This window comes from Nothobranchius furzeri, chromosome 13 (assembly GCF_043380555.1).
Source record: "Nothobranchius furzeri strain GRZ-AD chromosome 13, NfurGRZ-RIMD1, whole genome shotgun sequence".
NCBI lineage: Eukaryota > Metazoa > Chordata > Actinopteri > Cyprinodontiformes > Nothobranchiidae > Nothobranchius > Nothobranchius furzeri.
In genome coordinates, this window is record NC_091753.1 from 20,251,126 (window position 1) to 20,278,477 (window position 27,352).

Below are 27,352 nucleotides of genomic sequence, written 5' to 3' on the forward strand. Positions count from 1 at the left end.
GCTCAGACCAGCTGTCAGCTCATCATTCCTGAAGGATGTCTCCAAACAGGCTCTTCGGAAAGCCAGCTCCAGCGAGTAAGATAAACTATTTTTAACTTTTACACATGCTAAAATATTTTCAATTTCCCTTTGAAATTCTCCTTCCTTCTTTTCTTTGTTGTGCGCGTGTTTTTATCTTACCAGCTGATTCCACCAGTGCCAGAGTCTCCACGTGTGCAGACATCAGGACATTGTGCAGCTCTTTGTAGCAGCAGATTGATGTGATGTACTTCACATCCCGCTTCATGAAATCCTTTACTCGGATGTTAAACATACTGAGAAAGAAAAAACACACATGGAAGTGCTTAAAAAACATCGGGAGGACCTGCGACCTGAGGAATATTTCCTATTGAGTGGAAACATCTTGGAAATTCCCAGAAAGAGCTGAGGATTATTGCTATGTAAGGAAATGTGATAACAAAAATGTGTTATTTATAAATTTTTCAGCCATTTTTAAATGTGCATTTAGACATTTTAGGTATCTGTGTTTTCTGCTAACAACAGTTATGTCTTCCTCCTCACAATGGACATATTTTTCTGTTTCCTGTCTGTTGCTGTTTTTTTGGGGAAGGGGGGGGGGGGGGGGGGGGGGTGTTTTTGGAGCCAAGTGCTTGTAGGGACTTGGAGATGTGCATGACAAAACAATTTATTAGTTTTCATCTTAAGTCTTTTGCCCTAACTTTGTCCTGATTTTAAATTTAGACATTTCGTTTGAGCTTAAGTTTAAGTACTAATTTAGGTTTAAGTATTAAGGATTTTTTGTTTATTCAATTCAATTCAATTTTATTTATAGAGCACCTTCCACAACCTTATCGGAAGCCCAAGGCACTAAACACCATCATAAAGAACATGATAAGAACAAAATAAAGATTGTGAGACTATTAATCTTTAAAACAAGAAACAATAAACAGTAAACAGTAATAATAAAAGATTTGAATTGTCAAATAAAACAAGGAACATACAGTTGTGGTCAGAAGTTTACATACACTTGTAAAAAATATAATATAATGGCTCTACTGAGTGTCCCGTTATTTCTAAAACTCTGATTTTTTTCTGATAGAGTGATTGGAACAGATACTTCTTTGTCACAAAAAACATTCATGAAGTTTGGTTCTTTAATGTCTTTATTATGGGTTAACAGAGAAAAGTGATCACATTTGCTGGGTCACAAATACATACAGCAACATGAACTAGCAATTTTGGTGACTTAGAAATGTGTCAGTGAACTGAGCTTCATAGCATGGCCTCTTAACTTCTTGTGAGTGATTATGAGTGACTACAGCGGGTGACTTCTCTTAGGCCAGGTAAATAGGGCTCATTGGATACAAACTCCCACAAACGCTACAATGGGAAAGTCAAAGGAGCTCAGCATGGATCTGAAAAAGTGAATTATTGACTTGAACAAGTCAGGAAAGTCACTTGGGGCCATTTCAAAGCAGCTGCAGGTCCCAAGAGCAACAGTGCAAACACTTGTTTGTAAGTATAAGGTGCATGGCACTGTTTCATCACTGCCAAGATCAGGAAGAAAACGCAAGCTATCACCTGCTGCTGAGAGAAAATTGGTCAGGAGGGTAAAGAGTGAACCAAGAATCACCAAAAACAGATCTGCCAAGAATTAGAAGCTGCTGGAACACAAGTGTCATTGTCCACAGTCAAACGTGTTTTGCATCTCCATGGACTGAGAGGCTGCCGTGCAAGAAGGAAGCCCTTGCTCCAAAAGCGGCACCTTAAGGCTCGACTGAAGTTTGCTGCTGATCACATGGACAAAGATAAGACCTTCTGGAGGAAAGTTCTGTGGTCAGACGAAACGAAAATCGAGCTTTTTGGCCACAATGCCCAGCAATATGTTTGGAGGAGAAAAGGTGAGGCCTTTAACCCCAAGAACACCATGCCTACAGTCAAGCATGGTGGTGGGAATATTATGCTGTGGTGCTGTTTTGCTGCCAATGGAACTGGTGCTTTACAGAGAGTAAATGGGATAATGAAGAAGGAGGATTACCTTCACATTCTTCAACATAACCTCAAATCATCAGTACGAAGGTTGGGTCTTGGGCACAGTTGGGTGTTCCAACAGGACAATGACCCCAAACACACATCAAAAGTGGTAAAGGAATGGCTAAATCAGGCTAGAATAAGGGTTTTAGAATGGCCTTCCCAAAGTCCTGACTTAAACCCCATTGAAAACATGTGGACAGTGCTGAAGAAACAAGTCCATGTCAGAAAGCCATCAAATTTAACTGAACTTCACCAATTCTGTCAAGAGGAGTGGTCAAAGATTCAACCAGAAGCTTGCCAGAAGCTTGTGGATGGCTACCAAAAGCGCCTGATTGAAGTGAAAATGGCTAAGGGACATGTAACCAAATATTAGCACTGCTGTATGTATATTTGTGACCCAGCAAATGTGATCACTTTTCTCTGTTAACCCATAATAAAGACATTAAAGAACCAAACTTCATGAATGTTTTTTTGTGACAAAGAAGTATCTGTTCCAATCACTCTATCAGAGAAAAATCTGAGTTTTAGAAATAACGGGACACTCAGTAGAGCCATTATAATATATTTTTCACAAGTGTATGTAAACTTCTGACCACAACTGTACATTAAAATGCATTAAAAACCATATTATCAAGCTAGTGTCATGAACCCTAATGTGGAAAGGCTACCGAATAACAGACTTGAAGGGATGGCGCCTGCCTAACGCTCAGTGGCTACTCATCCCACAGAGTTGGGACCATAACCGAGAGTGCACGATCCCAGCTTGATTGGTACTTTGAGCAGGGGACTACCAACAGCTCCTGCTCAACTGAGTGCAGAGACTGATATGAGACGTGCCTATGCAAAAGTGCAGAAATGTAAGGGGGGGCATTGCCCTCAACACAAAAAGCAGGATCTTAAATTTTGCTGCACGTGCACCGGGAGCCAGTTCGGAGCACCCAACACTGGAGTGATGTGATCCCGGCATCTGGTACCTGTCAAAAACCTTGCAGCTGAGTTTTGGACAAGCTGGATCTGTGTAACGGTTACACAGGTTACACAGGCTACACTGTAATCGCTCCCTGACTCAGACTAGCATACAAAGAATTACAGTAGTCCAGTCGAGACAGGACAAAAGCATGCAGCACAGATTCCACATGAGCTCTTGACAAAGCAGGTGTGATACTGGACAACCATCGTAGATAAAAAAAAAAAAAAACAGGACCTCACTGCCATGTTTATTTGTGTGGCAAGCTTAAGGGATTAATCAATTTTTATCCCCAGATTGCTGATTACCTCCTTTTAGTACGGGTCCAAAGAAGCAAGATCAACATCAGAACTTGATTTATCTCTTTTGATGACTGAATTTTATGATTTCAGTCTCATTAAAGTGCAGAAAATTGGAAGCCATCCAGGATGTAATGTCCATCAAACAGTAGTGGAGAGACAGGCATTTTCTTGTATTAAGCCTCTACAACTAACTAGGGAAAGAAATAATGTGCAGATCACACATGTATCTTTGTGTACAGAAGCAGGATGGCTCTTGCGTTCTCGACAGCTGAGTTATATTTATGCGCCATGTAGCGGCGGGTTACTGCAGTGCTTTGTCATAATATAGTCCCAAGTGTAAATCGGCTCCTGAAAATCCTCCGTGTTACTTTTTAATTTTCATTTGTAGTCGACATGATTTTTGAGCACAACGAGAATAATTGGTATCATTATTGAGACTTTTGCAACCAAAATGCTACTAGTTCACATTCACTTCCATTGTTTATGCCAGGCAAAGGCAGACGGACGGCTGCCAGACTAGGAGAATTACTGCTCTGGTCACAAAATGCTTTTTCTCCCTAATCTAACTCTGGGAAATGTGGTCATCGACAAAAGTTCACTTTGAGATAGAATATTCCTTTTAAGTCATTATTAAAAGCTTATTTTTATGATCTGGCATTTCCCCACCCATGAACTCTTATTGTAGCTATGTGCTTTATTACTGACTATATTTTGTGCTTTTTAAATATGTTTTTATTGTTGACTATGCTTTTATTTCTATGTGTACTGTGTTTTTATCTGTACAGCCTTTTGGTCAGCTGCCATGCTGTTTTTAAATGTGCTTATAAATAAATATGGCATGGCATGGTATGAATGGGTGAATGACTGAGCACTTTTGAGTCCTCTGACTGAGAAAAGAGCTATATACGTTCAGGTAATTTGTCATTCGAGGCTGGTGTTTCTGTTACTGCAGTATTCCCTGCTGTACATACTCATGGTGACCCCAGCCCAGCTCTGGAAGGTAGGGTAGCTTCTTGATTCTGATGAGGAAGTCGTAAATGGAGGGCTGTAAAGACTGAGCCACAGCATTAGCCAGGATCACAGCTACTATCACTGGTAGGATGTGTGTGATCTGGCCAGTCAGCTCAATCACCATGATTGCAGTAGAAACAGTGTGGGTAACTGCTCCTGACAAGGATGCTGCACCTGTGGATGAGGGAGAAGACATGGGATGAGCAGAGAAGGCAGAGCGCTGTTTGGAGCTCTCTTCAGAAGCACCATAAATCACACTTCTAAAAAGAATGTAAAGACCTTCTTTTAGCGTTTCCCTGCCCGTTCTCCTAGCTACTTGCCTTTTTTAAACTTATTTATTTGAATGGGACAGTGCGTGTTAACGAACGTACAATTTACATAAATACAGATGCAGATTTAGCAAGATGCTAATTTTCACCTGTAGTCCTGTGAAATGAACATCACACAAAAGCAAGAACAACGTGCCCAAATACCAGCACAACTAATGTCACAAGAATAAAAATAAAAGAAACACAAGTACAGTAAAAAGTTCACCCTGTACTCCGTTTACCCGTGTAAAATCAGCTATGACCTCTAAAATGTTGAGCTTTAAAGTCAACGGGAACAGTACTGATTACTCATTTTGCTGTTGTATCCTTCGGCAAGACATTTCACCCAACTTGCCAGTGTTAGTCGTGATTGATGGTGTGAAATTGCAGCCTCTTCTCTGTCAGACTTCCCCAGGGAGGCTCTGCAGCTTGCCATCATCAGCAGTGTGTGAATGTGAGAGTGCATGAATAATGGAAAGCACTTTATAAATCTAATCCAGTACTTTTGTTATTATTAAAAGATGGTAGCTGGAAGAGTTCAAGGTGCAATTTGTTGAGTGGCTGACCCCCCCAAACCTAGTGCTTGGGAATGTGACGTTGCATGACAGGAAGTGGCCAGGATTTTGCATTAATGTGCCATCTTGCCAAGTAAAATAAAGCCATAAGAGCTGACTGAGAACTGAGAAACAAAGAGAAAGCACATCAGCTATGTTTCAGATGTGCTGTGTAGATGACTTTAGGTCAAACGTCCAGCAAGGAAATTAGTTTGAAAATGGGCTAACTTTTCATTGTTTCCCCACCCGAAAGCAGCATGAGGCAGCCCATTTGTCAGATGTTACCAAAACAAGATGTCTAGCTGGGATAGCAACCGAGACAAGCTAAATGGCATGTAGAAAAATGATGTGAGGTCACAGGCAATTAGAAAAACATCCTGAAGATAGATTGATATTTTTTGCAACTACGTTGTTTAAATAGAGATGCTAATGAGTTTTTGCATCATTGCAGGTACAGTGAAATGTATGACTGGGTTACACATGAATCACTCTGAAGTCACCGCCACTCTGCATTGGACCGACGTATCACAGAGATGTGGACTTCTTAACAGTTACCAGGAGATGTGGTGTTGGCTAACATGGGCTTTAACTTCAGAGAAGCTGTCGTAATGAAGAGATTAAAATCCCTTCATTTTCTCATCAGTCCACAAACAAGGCAAGTAAGTATATCAGGAAAGGTAATGGACGGTCAAAGATAATAGATGTTCAGGGTTTCTTTTGCATTGCTGTATTTCATATGGGTCCACATTTCAAAGACACTTCTTAAAATTTTTTGTAAGAATTGTTTTTTTTTTTTTTTTGCATTCGGACACAGTCTGTCTTGATACAGTCTTTTATTTCTTTTGAGTTGCTTTTAGACGTGGTTCGTTACCATCTCCTTCAGTTAGTTTTGGTTTGTGGCCGTCAAAGAGGGCGGAGCACTCCCATGATGCATAACATGATGTGAGCTCCATAGCCCTATTTATTGGGGATGTACTGACACCAGATATGTCCAGAATACAAGTACTTACTTTTGAGTACTTGCCAATACTGAGTACTGATATGGACGTGTGTGCGTGTGTGTGTGTGTGTGTGTGGGGGGGGGGGGGGGGGGGGGTGTCGACAACCAGCATTAGGACCGGGGATCTTTACAAAAGAATTAGTGTAAAATGTACAGTTAGTATACAAAAAATATGTATAAAACTACAGCCTAAAGGCTCCTTGATGCAATGTCAAAAATGCAAAACTGTCAAGTACATGTGGCAGGAACAGCCAGTCACACGTTTGCAAGTATCATGATGATGTCAAGTTGTTGTTGTTATTGTTGTTGTTAGCCTCAAGGGCAATATGCCAATTATCACTTGTAAGTCGCTTTGGACAAAAGCGTCTGCTAAATACATAAACATAAACATAAGTATCAGCAGAGCCAATAGATGAGCTTATGGAGGTTCTAATGAGAAACAGGCTTCAACACAAGTGGTTGTTTTCTACTTGGTCCTAGTGCTCAACCAGTGTCTATTTAATACATCGTAATATTATTTTTGTATGGTAAAATATGCAGGGGACAAAAATTTACATTGGCATGTCCCCCTTGTCCTTCATCCCCCAAAACTACATCCATGCTCTCACAGATAAGGGGAAAAGAGCTTTTGCTCACTCTGCTCCTTCTTCATGAGACAGGGCTGCAGGAAAACTGGAAATTAACAGAGCTTATCGTCTTGAATATATTTAAAACCAGATTAAGAGCACTTGAGATGGATTATCTGTGCTGTAACTGCCCTCTGTAATTCTGTATAAATCTAAATGTGTAACTGAAATATGTTGTAACTGTAACTTTTGCTGCCTCTTGGCCAAGACTCCCTTGAAAATGAGGTTTTTAATTTCAGTGGAACCTTCCTGGTTAAATAAAGAATAAATAAATAAATAAATAAATAAATAATGAAAAAAAATCAATTTGCATGATGAGCTTTACCGGTATGAGAGATATATCACCCTCTGATCAAGTTGGTATATCACGTATCCAACTATGAGCTCCCAACACAAAAAGTAACGTTACAGCTACATTGGTTCAGTTTATGGGTGTCACTCATTTGCTCCCACCCTCACAGCTCCACTCTCAGCCACACCTCTTTCCCCATTTTTGGATAGTCAGGGCGTGACGAGATGTGTGACATGACCAAAATGACAGTGGTGGGAACCTCCTATTGTCAAGGTGAGTGAAGCAGAGGTGAGATTCCAAACGCGGGGAAGAAGGCAGACAGAGAGACAAGAACGTTTTAGAGGGATTTTAATGAAGAACACACAAGACATGCACACAATGATCTGACAAGAAAAAAAGGACTGACAGGGTTCAAATACAGGAGGAGCTGAGATCTTGGGTGATTGGGAGACGAGAGGCAGGTGGGAGTGTCATCTGCGTCTGTGTCTTCCCCGTGTGTCTCCTTATGTCCTCCATCCCTCTTTAGATTCCCCTTTTGTGTCTCATAGCGCCCTCATGTGTCCTTTGTCTGCGTCCGTTATGTGTCTTATGTTGGTAGTCCTTTAAGTCAATTCCTCCCAGGTCCTGCGTCATCTCATTCATCCCCAGCCCCTCCAGGTCTCATTTACATTCTGTGTCCTTGTAGTCCCCAGCTCGACGTGTGTGTGTCAGTCCCCTGCTCAGTGTGTGTGTGTGTGTGTGTGTGTGTGTGTGTGTGTGTGTGTGTGTGTGTGTGTGTGTGTGTGTGTGTGTGTGTGTGTGTGCACTTGTCTTTATGGGTTTGTGTGGACCAAACCCTGAAGGGAGACCAACATTGTGTGGACATTCACCATTGTGTGGACATTTACCCGATCCACACAACCAAAATCCTAGAGGAAGCTTCCTTTGTCCCACCTAGAGTTAAACATAATATTTGCACCATTCTGGCTATAGTGGAAGTCAGGGTCCACACAAACAACTCAGAAAACGTAATCCACACAAACCCATAAAAACACGCGTGTGCGTGTGCGTGCGTGTGTGCGTGTGTGTGTGTGTGTGTGTGTGTGTGTGTGTGTGTGTGTGTGTGTGTAGTGTCCTGCTCCGGTTTTGTGTGATGGTGTCTGTGTGTGTTAGTCCTTCCCACAGCCTTTAGGTTTAGTTTTGTGTTTTAGAATTTTTTGGGTTTATTTGGCCCTCCTCTGTTTCTGTTTGCCCATGTTGATCATTAGATTCACCTGTCTTCTCTCCAGCTCTCACTTCACACACCTGCCGCCATTTTCCCTAATCACCTCTCCCTGTGTATGTAAACTCTGTCCTGTCTGTGTCTGGTGTCGGTTCATTGTTGTTTGCTGGTCAGCATTGTTTAGTGCTCTGTGTGAACTTCCGTTCCTGTCCCCAGTTTGATATCCAAGAGAGTTTTTTTTTTTCTCAGCTTTCTGGGTTTTTGGATTTTGGCTCCCTGCCCTCTTGGATTTATTTTTTTTGTTTTACCCCTACAAGTAAAAGTATTTTACTTTATATCAACTCCTGCCTTCGTGTCATCCTGGGTTACTGCATTTTTGGGTCCTAACCATCCTTTCAACGTGACAGGGAGCAATTAACATGGACACAAGACTGAACAGAATGGAGAGACAGGGCAGAGTGTGACACCTATTTTGTGTCATCTGCATCTAGAGAGAATTGGACGGGCTATGTTAGGCTATGAATCTTTGTCTATGGTGGGGCTACAGACCTTTTAGACTTTTTAAATGAGCTATCTAATCCTATCTCGTTCCCACAAATTAGTAACTTGTGGCCCTGCATTAATAACTTGTTGCATTAATAACTAATGTTTTTACTTGATGTCACCAGACAGTAGGGGTTGTATGAACTAGTCGACTAGTCGACTTCACTGCTCTGTAGTGACTTTTTATGCCTGTCATTGACTAGTCGCTGTCACGTGATAATGAGAGACAAGATGCAGTCCTCGGAAAAGACAGCAGGTGACAAGCTCCTGCGTGTCGGGAGGCAACGCGCTGTGCCAGAGCGTCTGTACTGGCACCCGCCGTAAAATGGACATTTAACCAAATTGTGACCTTTACCCTCTTGCAATTTAACCTTCTCCTCACCCCCATCCTAACCTTAACCAGCTTGCGCATGCAAAGCTCTGATCCAGACATCTGCGTCCTGAGCACAGCCACAGTAAAATTATCAAATCAGGTCTCGCCACCTCAAAAACTAATTTAACACGCGATCGTTCATGTCGGCTCATTTCCTTTTATGTTTTCTGTCTTTTATTTGTGCCTGATGCGTTTCGCTGTGGAGCGGGACGCATCACCTTGTCATCCGGTGATGCACCAATCACTGATGCGGCCACCAAGCAGCGAGCACTCCGCTGTTTTTGCGGTCGGTAGATCTTTTAGAACTGCAGCTCAAAGGTAACTCATAAGGTGAATATATATGAACCCAGGTAGCAGTTTTTCTTTAGGATTGAGAGGAGATGCAGGAAGATAATAAACAGGCAGGACAGAAAAATAGTCAAATAAAAACAAGTTAGTTTTTGTACCTGCTGTTGCAACAAACAGACACCATTGAAGGTAATCAGAAGTGAGGAACAGAAAATGAAATAATTATTTTAATGTTTAGAGCAGCAGGAACTCCGAGAGGCTGCCGGCGCATCAGTGAGTTTGCGGTTGCTGCGCAGAGGGAGGGGGGAGAGGGCAGAAGCAGAAACTACCGTTGTTAAAAGAGATGTGTTTAACTTTGAAAATGTGGGTGCAATTTTAATTGTCAAAAACTCCAGCGAACCAACCGACCCCTGCGCCGCCTCAGGTGTATGAGGTCATCAACGACTAGTCAAAGTCGACTCAATTTTCATTACTTGACAGTCAACTTTAAAAAAAATTAAGTCATGCAGCCCCTACCAGACAGGTACCGTGAGCTTGCCTGAATGACAAAAAACATCTCATTTTCCACCTTTAATTATGTACTCAAGGACTCCTCTGACTGAGTTCCTGTGTGCTGGTCACACCTCCACACCACTCAACCTGACAGCAAAGATTAAAACGATTCTGCATTCTGCAGGTCCCAATGCCTCCCAAGATTTTGTTTTGGACAAAATGACAATAACCCTAAAATCTATCTCTAATACTATCTACCTATATTTGTTGAGTAGTGCATGTAACTTACCCACAATAGCGTAGGATCCAGGCACTATCGGGTAGATGGATCCATTTGTGTGGATCCCATCTGGAAACCACGCTGCCATGCCTTCTCCAACAAGACGACCAAAGCCTGCCCCTACAGTGCAGGAAAACAAAAACAATCCACCACTAAAGAAAATCCCCAATCAGCATTATTGGTTGACATGATTTTAGTATTTATCTTTATCAGCTAATACAAAGTACCTTTTCCAATCAGGAAAATGTATTCTATCATTTTTGTCTTAAACTGCTAATTTCTACACTTAAATGATTGTATTTAATAATAACTTTTGTGTTTCTAGTTTTTTTTGTTAGTTGTCTCTGTTGTGTACAGAAGTATCTTCTTAAGTTTCAAAGGCTTTTATTGACAGTCACACGTCAATATCTACAGGTCATTCTTTTCCAAGACCCCTGCAGTTTGTCCTGGCAGCATGTTAAATGGTAAACGGTCTGTATTTGTAGAGCGGCTTCTAGGGTTCTGCAACCCCCCAAGACACTTCACAACACCATCAGTCATTCACCCATTCACACACACATTCACACCCTGGTGATGATGAGCTACAATGAAGCTACAGCTGCCCTGGGGCACACTGACAGAAACAAGGCTGCCAAGCACAGGTCCGTCTGACCACCACCAGCAGGCAAGGAGGTTTAAGTGTCTTGCGCAACCTACAACCCTCCGATTACTGGACAACCTGCTCTACCTCCTGAGCTACTGTGTTCTGTCAATCAGCTTGTGGACCTAATCCTGACTAATGGCAACCTGTTCTTTCATCATCAATGCTTGATGATGTCAGAATTAGGTTTTTTTGTTTGTACATTTGCTTCTTGATGATTGACCACATCCTTCATTTGACGAATGAGTGTGGGGAGTTCCCTGGCTGCTGCTGTTACTGCTCTTCTTCACAGCAGGCCCCTTGCCCTGTCTTGCTCTGGCACCCTGCCTCCGCATCGTTAGAAAACTATCCTGGTTCACAATACTGAACCTCTTTCCTTGAAGTTTTTTGTAATCCGACAAATAATACATTTAGAGGCAATCTTAGTCACAACAATATCCTTACTTTTTTATGCAATGCAATGATGGCTTCACATGTTTCCTTGAAGGTAACCATGGTTACCAGGAAGAACAATTATTTCAAGCATTACATTTTAATGCATCCAGACTGTTAATCCTACTCAGCATCACATGATCTCCAACATTTTCTTGCTTGTTCCTAAAAAGATTATTGAAATCATGTCAAAAAATCCTTTTGAGACAATAATGATTTTCAGTGGACATTTATTTTTTAATGGCAAACAAAGACTTTGTAATCTGGTCACTCTTCATAATACCTGCAAATTGTCATTAAAGCTAAAGCATCAAACTGTGTGGAATCCAATATTCTCGAAACATTTGGCCAAACTTTAAATATACAATTTACATGTTACATATTTTTATGTGTGCCAATAAATGTTATAGCCCCACTGAAGTGTGACATCATGCGCCCACACCCCCCAGCTGGAGGGCAAAAAGCTGGAACCTCAATAAGTTAGTTGTCAATGAACAGCTAAAATCTATTAGTGTGGTTAACACATGTAGAGCTGTAGGCTGCACAAGTACAGAAAAGGGCAGACAAGTTCAATTTTACAGATTTCCAACTGATAAAATACGCTGAAGGCCACGGTTAACAGCCAATTCTAGTGGATAAACCGCCCACAACCAGGCAAACAAAGTTTTGTGACATAATATATGAAAACATCTGCCCCACATGTCCAGAAACAAACAAGTCATAGCCATCTAATGACTTCTAAGCTTTGGTTGTATAATTGTGCATGGGTGTGGGAGAGAGGAGCCAGGTAGAACCCACCAACTGAGTGCTGGCAGCAGCAGGGAGGAGCTGTAGGCAGATCAGTCCTCAGAAATAAATGCGTGAAAGTGACAATGCCGGTGTGGTGTGTAGTTCTGTTTGACCCGCGGTAACGGTCTTGTTACAATAATTACACAAAACGTGTTGTGTAATTGGAGCTGCTAATGTTGTTCACTAGTGTTGCTGTTTACGTTACTCATCAGGTTAAAAGGAACATCTGTTAATCTCTAAAGATGAGTGGTGCCACGGCAATCATTTTGTCTGCTTAAATAGCAGAGATACAGCTCTGGATAACGGCTGGAGACGGGGTTTACGCCCTCCAGCTAGTGTGGATGTGGGCAGGATGTCAACAACAACTTCCAAAGGGTCTAAAACCTAAACTAACTGGATGACTTTTTCGAAATAGGATGTTCCACTGTGTTTATGGTTGATACTTCATGCTGTGGTATTTAACTTTTAGGTTTTAATCAAATCAGTGTGTTGTCACAATTTGCTTCTGTAGCTCAGGTGTGTCTAGCCCTTGTCCTCGAGAGCATGTTTGAGTTGTTTCTCTGCTCAAAAACACCTGATTTAAAGATTGAATTACTTATTCATCATATCATTAAGCTCTGAATAAGGCTGTTAATCACCCACTGAATAACATCAGGTGTGTTGAAGCAGAGAAAATCTCTGCTACAACACCTGATTTTAATCAGTTGTGTTAGGGGAGGATTGGGGCTGGACACCCCTGCTGTGGCTGAATATGATCTCTGCCTTACTTTGTTTCTCCAAAATAAACTACTATACTGTTTTAATTCTCCAATTCACAGTGGTGAGGAAATGTTTATTACCAACGATGAATGTAGGCATGAAGGCTCCATAGGGTACTGGCATAGTGATGGACAGGACAGTCATCAAGAACTAAGGCAAAAAGCATAAAAAATAAAAATAACAAAACAGAAAAAGTCATAAATGAATGAACAAGGTTGCATTTTAATTAGCTAGAGCCCAATCTAGAGCGCCCATCAGTCACGCCTGATGAAGGCAACAGGCCGAAGCCGAGACTGTCAGCCCAAAAGGTAAAACCAAAGCTTGTACTGCTCTGTGTATAGATCAGAACTAAAAACGGAATTGAAATGATGATTATTACAATAATCTAGCTTGGATATCTCATAAAAATTCTATTTAAGCCCTAGCAGACAGCACATTGTTGTTGCTTTGATGTACATGGTGTCCCTGTGCAAACAAGATTTAGATATTTTTCTCTGATTACCCTATTCCTTTCTGTAATTGACAGTCAGCACAATTGTTCATGTCTTGTAACTGAACATACCTCACAGTAATTACAGTATTATGTCTAAAATATCAGCATTAAAATACACAATTTCATATTATTACACACAACAGAGTTTCTAAATATTATATAGGTTATAAAGAACTGAAAACGGTTGTTTGGTGGACTTGCAGCATGAAGAGATCTTTTTTTTAAACGATTTCAATAGATTTTGACATGGTCTGGTAGAAAGTCAGGGGTCTAAAGAGGCTGATCCGCTCTCAGCTCATGATTGTGGGACCTTGTCGCTTTAATTATGATCAATGAATTAGATAACACTGCTGCGTAAAAAAAAGTTCGTTTTTTTTAAATCACGGCTTGAATTTCAAAAAGGTGGAACATTTGTCATTGCACGATTTCCCGGTACAACAATTTCACTGACGCACACAACAAAAAAGCCTTACTCTGCTATTAAATTAGAAGATGGCCCAATCTCAGTACTCACACTTCCACCCTTGCGCACTTCGATTGCGCGATCACGCAATTTGTAAAAAACACGTCCTGAAAACTACAAAGTCATTCATGCAGACATTTTTAAGAGATCCTCTCAGATTTAAATACTGCTGCTTGCATGCAGCGCTTGTTTTATTGGTTTGCTCACCTGAAGATTTATGAAGTCGAGGTAAACTAATTACCAAATTAATATACATTTGTGCAGCAGTGACATCATCAGACAGAATGATGTTTTGCTTTTAGCAGTAGTTTATGAAAGTAGTCAGACGAACAGCTGGGCTCCGTGGTTTCACCACTCTAAACAATCAAACGTGTCTTGACCACTCCTAAAACTTTCTGATAAGTTCTAAACAATTCTGTCGGTTTACTATTTTTTTCTGAGACGAGTGACTGTCTATGCGTTACATATGCTACTATATATCAGCTGTGAAGTGTGTCGAAGCAGTCGTTAGCTGATTGGAGCTAAAGTGGTGAATGTTTACATTCAGGGCCAGTGAGGAACAAGGAAGATGTGATCAGGCCACAGACCTGGAGACCCGCAGATTTGCTGCTGTAGGCGTGACTCTGCGCTATACCCTTCTAGAGGTGAGAGCGGGACTTCCCATGTAAGGAATGTCTGCTCACCTGTTCACCGCTCAGACATCAGATCATTAATTGGATCATTAAAGGCTCAGGAACGCAATGCAGGTGTTTTCTATGTGCAATTATGAATTTTAGTTTATTGGGGTTTTGTCTCATATAACACAGTGACATTTGAATAATTACAAGGCATTGGAGTCGTTTTTAGAAATTAAGAGCTACACTTTACAACACCAATATCCATGTCTAATGTTTGAATCTCTGCCTCATTATTTTAAATAACAAAACAGTTTGGGGCAAATTTTCACGAGCGATTAAAATGCGATTAATTAAGATTAATTAATTGCAAAGCCTCTAATAATTAGATTATTTTTTAATCGAGTCCCACCTCTAATGTATATACATGCACACTGTCAAAAAAGGTAGATTGTGTTTGTCTTCTGTTGTGTAATTTCATCCAATCAGCTCTTTCATTAGTGAATAAGATGATGTAAACAAAATATTTAAATAACTGCTGAGGAACAAAATTCAACAATACAGCAATAGAAATAGAATCTCACCATCATATTAATAAATTATGCTCATGATGTTTTAAAAACAAATGCAATCCTGGTTTGAGTCTTACCTTCGCGATAGTGAAAAGGGCCAGTGTCATGAAAACACTGTTTTGTGGGCTTTTCCAGACTTCAGAATGTCCAGTGTGGTCAGAGTCCCAGTCGGTCCCTTGTTTGGCCCAAGTCTGGTTGTCCAATAAATTCACCAGAGCCTCATTCTGGGCCAGCTGCAGATTACAATAAGTTATAAAGGTAAGGGGCAGCACTGGTTCCTCAATCTCAGGAGGAGACAATACATACTGGACAACCTTCCAATTACTGGACAATCCGCTCTACCTTCTGAACTACTTCTTGGTTGTAGATGTGCAAGTCACACGTATTTTTAAAAGGGATTTTTAAAAGTGCACCACCCCCTCAGCATAACATGAAAGGGTGCAGAATCCTGTTAATCACTCATTCATTTAAATCTGGTGTGTAGCAGCAGGGAAACACCAAAAATATGTAGTGTAGTGGGCACCGAGGACCATACATTCATTCATGTTCTGTATCCACTTGTCTATGCTGGGTCACGGGGGGCTGGTGAATATTTCCAGTGGTGTTCGGGCAAACAGACGAGGTACACCCTGGACAGGATGCCAGTCTATCTCAGGGCAATGCAGAGACACACAGGACAAACAACCAAGCTCACACACACTCACACCTAAGGACAATTTAGAGACCAGTCAACCTGACAGTCTTGTTTTGGGACTGTTGGAGAAACCCAGAGAGAGCCCACATGTGAACAGGGATAACATGTAAACTCCATCCAGAAAGACCCCAAGCTGGGATTCAAACCTGGGACCTTCTTGCTGCAAGGCAACCATGCTAACTACTGCACCACTGTCCAACCAACACTAATGACCATGGTTAGGAAATTCTGGTCTAGCAAATGGATAGATGGAAGCGTGGTAAAGATTTGTTTTTACCTTTTAAGCTGATTCCTCAGAGCACCGCCGATGTTGGTGGCACTTCCCTCTCAGTTTATCTGCAGGTAGCAGAGGACGATATCGCCTTCTACTGCCCGCACCCTCCTCGCCAATGACAATGTCCCATTATTGATCAAATGTGCAAACTCCATCTTCTCTGTTCATGGTCCTGGGTCCACGTCCTATTTTTTCTACCACTTCTTTTTTCCATGTTTTGTATTTTGTTCTGTGTTTAAAGACCTGCGGATACCCATCATGGGCAATAAACAAAGGAAAACAACAAACAGCAGCAGATAGAAAAGATGAACCAATGCGAAGAACCAAAGTGCAGAAAGACAGGAACCAAAACCAGTAATATTCCTTCCATATATCAAAGGCGTAACAGAAAAAAATAATAACAACGATGAAAAATCACAAAATAAACACACCAGCAAAACCACACATGACTAGTATACCCATAAGAAAAGATATCCATAGGACTGTAAGAGTGAAGTCATATGTGAACTACCATGCAATAAAACGTACATAGGAGAAACCAGCCACTGACTCAACACACGAACATTAGAACATAGAAAGGAGTGTAAGAAGGAAGCAAGTCAAAGACACACAAGGGCAGCGAAACAAGAGGCAGAAAGTACAATAAAGAAGTTAGCCGTATCGGACCACTGCCCGGGCAAACAAGATAATGGACTGGGACAGAACAAGAATCATAAACGCAGAACCACAAAAATACTAAAGATGGCTAAAAGAAGAGATATAAATAATGAGACGTGGATCCAGGACCATGAACGGAGATGATAGTGCTTACACGTTGGATAGCTCTAGTGGCCTAGAGGTAGAGTGTCCACCCTGAGACTGGGAGATCAGGGGTTCGATTCCTGGTCGGATCATACCAAAGACTTTGAAAAAATGGGACCCAATGCCTCCCTGCTTGACACTCAGCATTAAGGGGTTGGATTGGGGGGTTAAACCACCAAATGGTTCCCGTGCGCGGCTGTGTCTGCAGCTCACCGCTCCCCCAGGGGATGGGTCAAATGCGGAGAACAAATTTCACACACACACCTGTGTGTGTGACAACTAATGGGACTTTAACTTTAACGTTGGATAGCTCATGGGACAATGTCATCGGCGAGGAGGGCACAGGCAGTAGATGGTGACATCGTCCTCTGCTGCCCGCTGATAAACAGAGAAGGAAGTGACGCCACCAACATCAGCACAACTCTGATGATGGCTACACTTGTCAGCTTAAAAGCAAATCCTTACTACACTATGTCTAGAATAGAACCAAGCAATGGAATTTGATGGGACACACAGAATTGTGTGTGAAAAAGAGCTCCCATAGAGCTCCCATACTCCTGTTTCAAGAAGCAAAGGTTAGTTGGAGGAAATCACAAACACTCCTTTGAGTCATCAGAGGGGCATAAAGACAACATGCTTAGCCATGTCTCCAGTAAACAGACAACTCAAGCATTCATTTACCTGTGAGCAAGATTTTACCTCAAAGTTAAACTACAGAAGTTCAATGCCATCAAAAGTTGTAATTAACACACACAGAAACGTGTAATTGTACCTTTCCAGCCATGAACTGTCCAAAGCCAGGGGGGAATGTTAGTGATGAAACAAGTAAAGTGACCAGAGCTGGATACAGGAGACGTCTGGAGGGAAGAAGAGTAACAGCCAAAGCATAATTTTCTCTTCTGCATTTCATCATTCAATCAAGAGATGAATAAACAGTGATGATACCAGTACTAGTTCAGACAAATTATATAGCACGTGTTTCTTCTACAGAGGCTGACAGAAATAACGGAGTTAGAGAACATTAACCCACATCTCTGCAAACTATTTCAATATAATTTATAAGAATGTTCTTTGTCCTGTTTGAAGAAGACAATAGTTAGAAAACAAAGAGTATAGGGATGTGTATTTGTTAAATGATGGCGATACGTATTACACTATGGGGGAGATGATACAATGTATCACGATACATTGCGGTAGATTCAGTCAGATGATATTGGCGATTTTTAGACTGAATTTATTATGGGAAAATTCAATAAACTGTCCAAACTGATGCTTAGCATGTTAAATATGAAGTATCTGAACCACAATAGAGGGATTTATATTTCAATGGTGGAAACAAAACCCATTGCACACTGCTGCCAACCAGCAGTCGGCATTTGAATTGCACCAAAAGGAAAGAAAATACACAAATGTTTGCATTTAAATCCTTCCAAAAATTAGATACACGGCTTTTGAATATCGATATAATATCGCTGGAAAAAATATCACAATATATTGCCATATCGATATTTTCTTACATCCCTAGAAGAGTAGCTCACAAATTTCTACTTTTTTCATGGAAGTGTGACAGTAATGGAATCTAACTATGAAAACACAATAAAATAGTGAAAAAAAAAACCTAAAAAAAATACGTAAAGAAAACAAGGAAGCCCAGAAATTGCAGAAATGACAGAAACTCCAGTATGAAAAGAAAGTAGTGAGCAAGTAGAGAATGAACACACGCTTTAGGTTAATGGAAATGTGGAGAAAAAACTTAAAAGGTGGAATTTGGGAAAAATGTAAGGGAACTTTTTAGGACCCTAGTATTATTATCACTGAAGTCATAATGGATAAATATCAACATTAAACTTTGTACTTTGTTATGTCGTCAGATTTATCATTATTGTCAGAACACTCTGGGATATCTTTATATTATTTTTAGGCTGTATCTCTGTTCTAATGGCGTTGGATTATTAAATATTCCTAAAGCTAGAGAAAAAAGAATGTCGGCTTGTGTGCGTTTCCTTTATTTGCAGCATTTTGTGGACTAAACCTTCAAAATATTAGATATGCTCTTTAGAAGTTTTTAAAGCCAAGTTAAAGACCCACTTGTTCACTCTATCCTGAGTTTTAATTCTGCTTTATTGCCTACTGGATTTATTGGTGCTCGTAATGATCTTTTTTCATATCATATTCAGTTTTTTTTAATCTTCTAGCGACTGTTTAGTATTTTATTTAGCATGTCAGGTATTTGCTACATAGATGGTGTGCTGATGGGATGTGAGGAGGAGAGTAAGGAAGTGCAGGGTTGTGGATGGACTGGCTGAATTTGGAACCCAGCTGCTTGCAATTGTTATTATGATCATGTTTGTTATTGTTAACATTTTTAGAATGACAAGTGCTCATTTCGGCAAAGTTTTCTTTTGTCAGGTGTTTTTATGCTTGCTACATTGTAATAACAGTCCACTGTACCTTTTCATGAAAAATTTGCTGACAGTCTTCTTTCTTGTGAATCGAATAATCAACCCAAACAGGTAAACAAACAGAGCTCCACCAAACCCACAGGCAATTCTGCAGAGAGAGAAACAGCAGGCCAACAAGGAGTAATTAGTTCAAGTGAAAACAAACAAGTGCATGAAAGTGCAACACTCGGTTTATTGAGCCTCCTGCAGGTACTGGTGCATCTGAGCACAATGAAAACAGTGTCAATGTGATGAAGCTCTAGAGGCAGATGTCAACAATGAGTGAAATTGTAACGCAGTGAAGTCATAAACATACACAGTCTGGAACAAATGTTTCATAAGAACAGTAAAATGTCTTCTTTCCGTTTTTAACTGGCAACCCAATCGTGAATCGGCTAAGAAAAAACAAAAAGGCCTTGTTTTTGTTACATTTCACCTAACACACACATTCACACACTGGTGGTGATGAGCTACAATTAGCCACAGCTGCCCTGGTGCAGACTGAAGCAGTGTTACACTGGCACCACCGATACCTCTGACCCCCACCAGCAGGCAAGGAGGGTGACCAAGGGCACAGCGACTGCGACAGACTGAGCAGGACTGGAATTATCTTTATTCTGTTTCTTTCTCTAAATATGGTGGCAGTGCATACATTTTTACAATAATTCTCAGATGTATTCAATATATTCCTCTGTTTATAGAGTTTAGCCCAAATGTTGGTCTGTAATTTCATATCTAGTATTATCTGCTCTTTCCTTTTGTAAGATTTTAGCTAAAATCACTGAGGCTTTGCCTGTCAGGTTCCAGAGTTGTGGGAGGTGTTCTTTCATCCACAGGTTGTTGGAGGGCTTACAGAGACGCTCAGGTGTACACCTCCCAGCTAATGAGCTCTGCAGCAGTGTCACCTCTATCACCTGCAGCTGATCAGCTAATCAAGACGGGAGAAATGAAGGAGTCAGGGAACCAGCCACGCACTGCCAGATTGTTTGCCTTCATGGAAACATCCAGCCACCTGAACCAGCTCTGATGATCTAAACTGGAAAACCTTTCCTGTTCCTGACCTGCCTTCATTTATTTCCATAGGATTCCTGATCCCAAGCCAAGCTGACGCTTTCAGCCCTTCAGAACCGCCTCGACTGCGTTCTTCCCCTCCTCCAGAACCATGGCTGCTTAACTCCCTGGCATTTAGATCTCATCCCGTTCTGACATCCTTCCGTGCGTCTCCTGTTCACCCTCCAACGTTGCACCATAAGCCATCTCAGCTTTTATCATTCTGGTACCTGTTCTTCACCTCTGAGCTGCTCCAGTCCCTGCTCCCGATCCAACCTACTCATCAGTCTACAGCTCTGGCCCTGCGCACCTCTCCATCAACTACCTTCATTCTTCTCCCAGTAAGATGTCTCCAACTCTTCTATATTCCTCCTCGTTCTGATCAAAAACTCATGTATTTTTCATTCCAGTGGTCTAACTTCCAGATCCAGAACCCAGCCTATTACTGACCAGCCATTTAGTTCCTAAAAATATTTTGTAATTACACCATCTCCCGGTCTCCTGAGTTTCTCATACAAGAAATTTGACCCACATACGTGGGTCAAATTTATTCCTAAAACCATGACATGCCACCTACTTAATATTTTTGTCTGGTAATAACCAAGTTTTTTATTTTAATTTTTTTATTTCTTCCCTAGACAGAATTCTCAATTTCTGCAGCAGCTTGATCATGTGAATGCTGTTAGTTATCAGTTTCCCTGAAGACATCCTAACAGGTGTGAATGTTGCCATGAACCTAATGAACATTTCCACAGTAATTTACTTAATGATACATCTGACAAATTACATGAAAATTAGGGATGTCCCGATCAGGTTTTTTTTTCCTCAGTCATTTGATTTTTGAGAATCTGCCGATACCGAGTCCCGATCCGACACTTTCGATACATAAAAAAATATATAAATAAAAGGAAACAGTTCCAGAATGTTCGTTATTTAATTACCTTTTTTTTTTTTAACAGATCACTTCTGTAAGGTAGCTTGAACAATCAAGTGATGTAAATTAACTTTTGGACTTTGTTGCAAATATAAAAAGTCTAATATTAAAAACAGCATTTCAACTTAAAATCCCTGGCAGGGGCTATTTTGCCTCGGCCCCCAAAATGCTTAGATACGTCCCTGGGCATGGGGCGGAGTTTTGAAGATGATCTGAATTGTATCACCTATATAAATACTACATGCTGATAAATTATTGCTTTATACAGGGACAGACGTGTAGTGGGATAAATCTACCTACATTTGATTCTATTGAAGAACTTTTGTTTTCTTGGTTTTTATCTTCCTGTCCTGTCTGTCTCTGATCTTCCTGCATCTCCCAGTCCACCAGAAAACTCCTGCCTGCTTCCTTCTTTTTCACCTCACAAGTAACTTTTTAACTAGCAGATCAAATTGATCTATTGACCGCAAAAAAAGCGGCGTGTGCGCCACGCTGCACCAGTGATGAGTGCTGTAGCGGGGGCAGCGCAAGCGCATCCACACGTCCTGCTCAAATACAGACAGAACTTACCAGAGAGAAAAGGAATGGACACGAATGACTGTGTGTTAATTATATATTTTTTGGTGATGCCACTTAGAAACTTAGAAAATGTTACTGTGGCCGTGTGCAGAACGCAGCTGGAGTTCATGAATAATCAGCGGTCTGCCTGCCGCTCTCTGCATCTCTGCTCAACAGAATCCCCGCTAAGCTGAGTCCATATAAATAATATAATATAGGTAGAAACTGGATCTTTTTGTGCTCCTTCTGGGTGTGTAAGTTAAGGGCATCAGGGGAGCCTGACAACCTTTAAGGGAAACCAAGTTGCTCTCCTGTAATTTGAACCCAGAATCCGAGTCCGGATCGGGAAGTAAAGCCCGAGTCCCGATCAGTCTGAAATCACGTGATTGGGGCCAATTTCCGATCATGTGATCGGATTGAGGCATCCCTAATGAAAATGGCAAACTCTGTTTTTGTACATGGATGGTGTTACGGCCACTGCATGTCCAGCAGAGAAAACGGGGATCAGCAACAAATGCAGATCCCATCACATCGATATAATAATCGTCCCAGACATTTTGTGCATGGCACCCCCCTGCTTTCATAGCAATCTGAGATGAATATGTGTGGTGCTGCGCACAAGCTCATCGATGCTCTACGAACAAACTCCCTGATGTGTTTGGCACTGCGTGTTCATTTCTGCCATTTCTAACACTGGCTCAGGGTGGGATGGTGGGTGCGAGTACTGCCGGTGTCACTCACTTTGGCTCTGGTTGGCTCAAGAGCTGTTTCACAACTGGCACACCACTGGTTTTACTGTCAGACAGCCTGACAATCGCTGTGCTTCATTCATTCAACCATATTATAGTTCTGTAGTAATGTGCCACTTTAAATGCATAACAACGGTAACAGCGAAGCAACGATGGAAAAATAAATTAATTAGATTACTCCGTTACCTAAAAAAACGCTACTAATAACACCGTTACTCTTTAATGCCATTACTCCTAACACTTGGTGCAACACAACACTGAGCTAATCTTACTGCTTCACACATTGAATGATCCCAAATACATTCTGAAGAAAGAATTGTAACTCTGATATTTTCTTTCTTTGTATTTTTGTAATTATTTTCACTCTTGCACATGGGATTTGATAATCAATCTTTCACCAAGTGAAAAAAGGAATAACAACAATATTAATAATAACAACTTACCCTACACCAGCAAAAACAGGAAGCTCATAAAGGTGAAAGGGGAATTCTACTGGGAAATGGGTTTTAAACAGTGCTGTGATGGTCTCTGTGGAAAAGGAAACAGGGAGCAACAAGAGTTACAAAATACAGCACACTCTCGGGAAAATCTTTTAAATGAATGTGTTTTGCAACAGAACTTAAACAGCTGAATGTAGAATTTCATTGAGTTTTAACTCAAACTCTATAACCAGCCCAGATTTAACAAATGCCAAAAGAAAATCACGTAAAAAAAAAGGAAAACTCGAACACTGCACTTGAGATCAGTAGGACTAGGAAACAAAAACACATCTTCTTGGTTCTGGCTTCACTCATTGGCTTTAACAGCAGATATCTTTTAGGCTTTTAGTTTCCAGTTTTAAGTCTCTTGTGGGTACAGTGTAGATACATCTTTCTTGCTGAAATGGTTGAGAATGATTCTGGTTCTGAGAACAGCTGTCAGGATGGCCGGATCCTTCATACCCTTGGGGCCCGCTAATGGTCAGGGACTACCAGCTGCTGGGGCCTGCTGATCCACGGAGTCTGCCCGCCATCGGAGTGTGCTAATGTTTGTCTAAAATGGTGACCTGCAAAAGAATGTAGTCTACCAGTCTCCAGACATGTTCAATTGCATTAGAGTTTGGGCTCTGGGTGGGAAATTCAAGGACATATACAGTGGCATCCTGAAGCACATAAAGTTATAAAAAGATAAGGAACAATAATTTAAAAAATGGAAAGAAAATGATGTAAAAAACAATAAAAGGAGACTGTTCCATGAGGCTCACTGAAAATATGCTAACAAATGGAAATAAGTCAAAATGAGATTTAAACACTTGAAAGGAAAGTGTGTGCTTCACCCTCAGAGGTGACCGTTTTCAAAGGGTCAGAGCTAGAAGAAGCGTGATTTGCATTTCCAGCATGGCATTACCAACAAATCCTGGTCTACTCAGCGGAGAGATCAAGAGGGGACATGCTTATGCAGCAGAGCAGTGACATGTGTTGTTGCACTACCCTGCAGAACCCTAGGCTCAGGGCAGCACCTTAAATTTCACCCTGTTCTCAACTGGGAGCCAGTGAAGCAAAGCCAACACATGAGTGAAGGGATCCCTCTTTCTTGTGTCTGTCAAAAAACTCAGAGACGAGTTCTGGACTAGATGTTCCACTGTGCCTAGGCTCAGACCAGCATTTTGCAGATGAGTCCTTGACAGCAGGGGCTCCTTTCTGGCCACCCTTTGGAGCAACATGAGGAGTCTCTTCGTGGACTCCATCTCAACAATAAAATTCCCGATGCTCTCATCATAAACTGCAGACCCGGTGCAGTCATAAACACTCCCCTAAAACAGTCATTTCCCACAGCCCACCCTGGAGTGCATCTCCACATACTTCAAGCTCAAAAGAACCAAGGCCATCACTAGTGGCCAAGTGACCCATCAGAACTGTAAACACACATGCATACACACACTTAACACAAATAAACAGACCGTACAAAGTTGTTGTATGAACCTTTTTTATCGTGTTTTTTCGCTGTGACTGAATGATATTAATTATATCTTTGCCATATCCTTACGTTGTTCTTGTCTTTGAGTTGTCTTTTTTAATGACGTGATTTTACCTTAGAGGAAGGCATTAAAGGGAACATTTGTTATTTTGTTTTTTATCTGGGTCTATGAACTATACAAAACTAGGTTTATGAAGTTATTTGCTCAAAATGTGTTATACATAAATCGATTTAAGCTGCATAATTCTTGACATTTTCAGTGCCTTCCAGAATGAGCTGTTGTAAAGGAAATGTTGAAAATAAAGCTGCTGAAAACCCTTAGTGACTGGTTTTGTACAAAAAACTACATAAAATGCATTTTTTGTATAGACAACCCTCGCAAGGCACAATCAGTCATCCACCCGTTCACACACACATCCACACACTGGTGATGATGAGCTACATTGTAACCACAGCTACCCTGGGGAACACAGGCACCATCAGCAGGCAGTCTCACCCAAGGGCACAACAGCAGCGTTCTCTGTCGGCAACCAGCATTGAACCTACATCCTTTTGATTTCTGGAAAACCTCCTGAGCTACTGCTGCCTCTAACTCAAAAAATATTTTATATATTATTTGTTTACATGTTGGACAATGTACATTTTACTTTTGTGTCCTAATAGGAAGAATTTCTTCCTCACTATTTGACAAGCTCAACACACACACACACACACACACACACACACACACACACACACACACACACACACACACACACACACACACACACACACACACACACACACACACATTCAGACGCTACAAGGCAGAGGGAATGAGTTACCTTCTGCACTGGCCCAAACAGGCAGCACTCTGTACACGATGGCCGCAAGTGTTGCTGCTAAGATCGCTCTCCAATAGTTCCTCACAGCAAAGAACGTGGTTGTTACTTCAATGCTAAACAACACACCTGTAAAACACCAAAATGAAAAAGTGTATTTCAATGACAAAAAAGGACAAAAGAACATTATTTGGAGCATCAAAGTTTATTTTAATTGTTTGAAAGGTATTGGTCTGTCTTCATTAGCAAAGATCTCTAAGCACACAAACGGCAATTTGTTTACAGATACTGAGCTAGTTTGGTGTTGTAGGAGCAGGAAATGAATCCTACCACATCGTGTTCCACAACACAAGACATCTTAATCCGATCCTCCAACCATCTCTTCTAACTCCTTTTACACCTAACCCAAACACGGGATTTTGAAAGGTGAAATACATTTTTATTATGTGATCAGAAGAAATATACCCTTGATGGTATTGATTTTTCCAACATTACTGGTAAGACAAGCAGATCCCACCTGAAAGGTTTTCTACGCACCACAGCAGAGGGGGGTGCCACAATGTTCCAGAGAGCTGTTATCCTTCAGTGGAACAATGGAGTTTTAGTAAGTGCAGGGGTGTCAAATGGCTACTGCTTTTGGATGTTGCACAGAGCATTCCTCATGACTGAGGACCCCCATCTGTGTGGTAACCACCACTTTTTTTTTCATAAGATAAAGCTGCAGTACACAATGCCTGCAGGACAGAGTGGCTCATCCAGCATGTTCCCCTGATCCAAATCCAATTTAGAACCTTTGTGAATGGATGGCAACGGAAGATTACAAAAGTGGACATCTGTTCATGCGGTCGTCTTCACCACTTGGATGAACGTTCCCATTCACCTCATAGAAACACTTCATCAAGTATTCCACAACCTAAATCCAACTGAGAACTTTTAGGTACCAGATTTGCAACCATTATGTTCGAGTTGGACATCTAAAGGTCTTACTGGAGGTTTAGGATATTTTTATGTTTTGGTATTCTCCAAATTAAACAGAGTTTGGTTCATCTCCATCCCCATGCTTCTTAGTGGGAATGATGTTCTCGGATACAACTCAGCATTTGTCCTCCTCCAAACACAACGAGTGGCTCATCTGACCAGATGGCATTCTTCCAATCCTCCCCTGGATCATCTTGATGGTCTCTCTGGCCAAGTCTAGATGAACCTGGACATGTACTTGCTTAACCCTTATACGTCTTTACTGCATTTTTTTGTGCTCAAACACCAGAAACGTTCGAAAATTAAAAGGTAATATAAGCGTTCAGAATGGCGCCATTAGGAGCGCTGCAGGATTTAATCCATGACAACATAGCATGCTAGTAATTGTAACCTTTGTTACTGAGGTCCCAGTACTCCTCAGCTCATTGACCAGTCCCCCTGTGTAGTTCTGGGCTGTTTCCACATCATTCTCAAAGTCCATTGTACTCCATGAGGCGAGATCTTGCATGGGGCCCCCCAGGTCAGGGGGGATTGTTAGTGATCTTGTACTTACTGCCTTTTCTAATAATTGCTCCAACAATTGATCGTTTCTTATCAAGCTGCTTGCCTATTGTAGATTGGCTCATCCCAGTCTTGAGGAGTCTTGCCCATGGTTTAGTCTTATCCATTCTATTGTCTTGGTCATTAGGTTGGAGTCTGACTGAAGTTGTGAACAGGTGTCATTAATACAGGTAATGAGTGAGGGATAGAAGTGCAGGTCTGCGAGGACCAGAATTGTTGCTAGTTTGTAGGTAATAAATACTTGTTTATTTTACCCTAATACAAATAAATGCTTCATAAAAATAAACAATGTGACTTGCCAAATAATTTTTATTTTTTTTACATTTTGTTTCTCACAGCTGAAGTGAGCCTATGATGAAAATTACGGGGCTGTCATCTTTTTCAGTAAGACGACTTGAACAATTGGTGACTGCCAAATACATTTTGCCCCACTGTACATGGTAAGTGAAATTATAAATGACCTGTATTTGTATAGCACCTTTCAGGCCTTCTTTAGAAGACA

General features: G+C 41.1%; 1 protein-coding gene across 1 annotated transcript in view; it reads right to left on the reverse strand.

The window, feature by feature from the left end:
* Positions 1 to 27,352, reverse strand: part of LOC107380800 (chloride channel protein 2) — a 69,709-nt gene that overhangs the window by 21,627 nt on the left and 20,730 nt on the right. The window contains exons 8-16 of the mRNA XM_054742935.2: positions 25,315 to 25,440; positions 22,978 to 23,062; positions 19,254 to 19,352; positions 17,575 to 17,659; positions 15,111 to 15,266; positions 12,972 to 13,041; positions 10,281 to 10,391; positions 4,275 to 4,488; positions 181 to 314 (exon numbers count right to left, since the gene is read on the reverse strand). Of these exons, the coding sequence (XP_054598910.1) occupies positions 181 to 314; positions 4,275 to 4,488; positions 10,281 to 10,391; positions 12,972 to 13,041; positions 15,111 to 15,266; positions 17,575 to 17,659; positions 19,254 to 19,352; positions 22,978 to 23,062; positions 25,315 to 25,440 (1,080 nt within the window). The remainder of the gene's footprint in view (positions 1 to 180; positions 315 to 4,274; positions 4,489 to 10,280; positions 10,392 to 12,971; positions 13,042 to 15,110; positions 15,267 to 17,574; positions 17,660 to 19,253; positions 19,353 to 22,977; positions 23,063 to 25,314; positions 25,441 to 27,352) is intronic.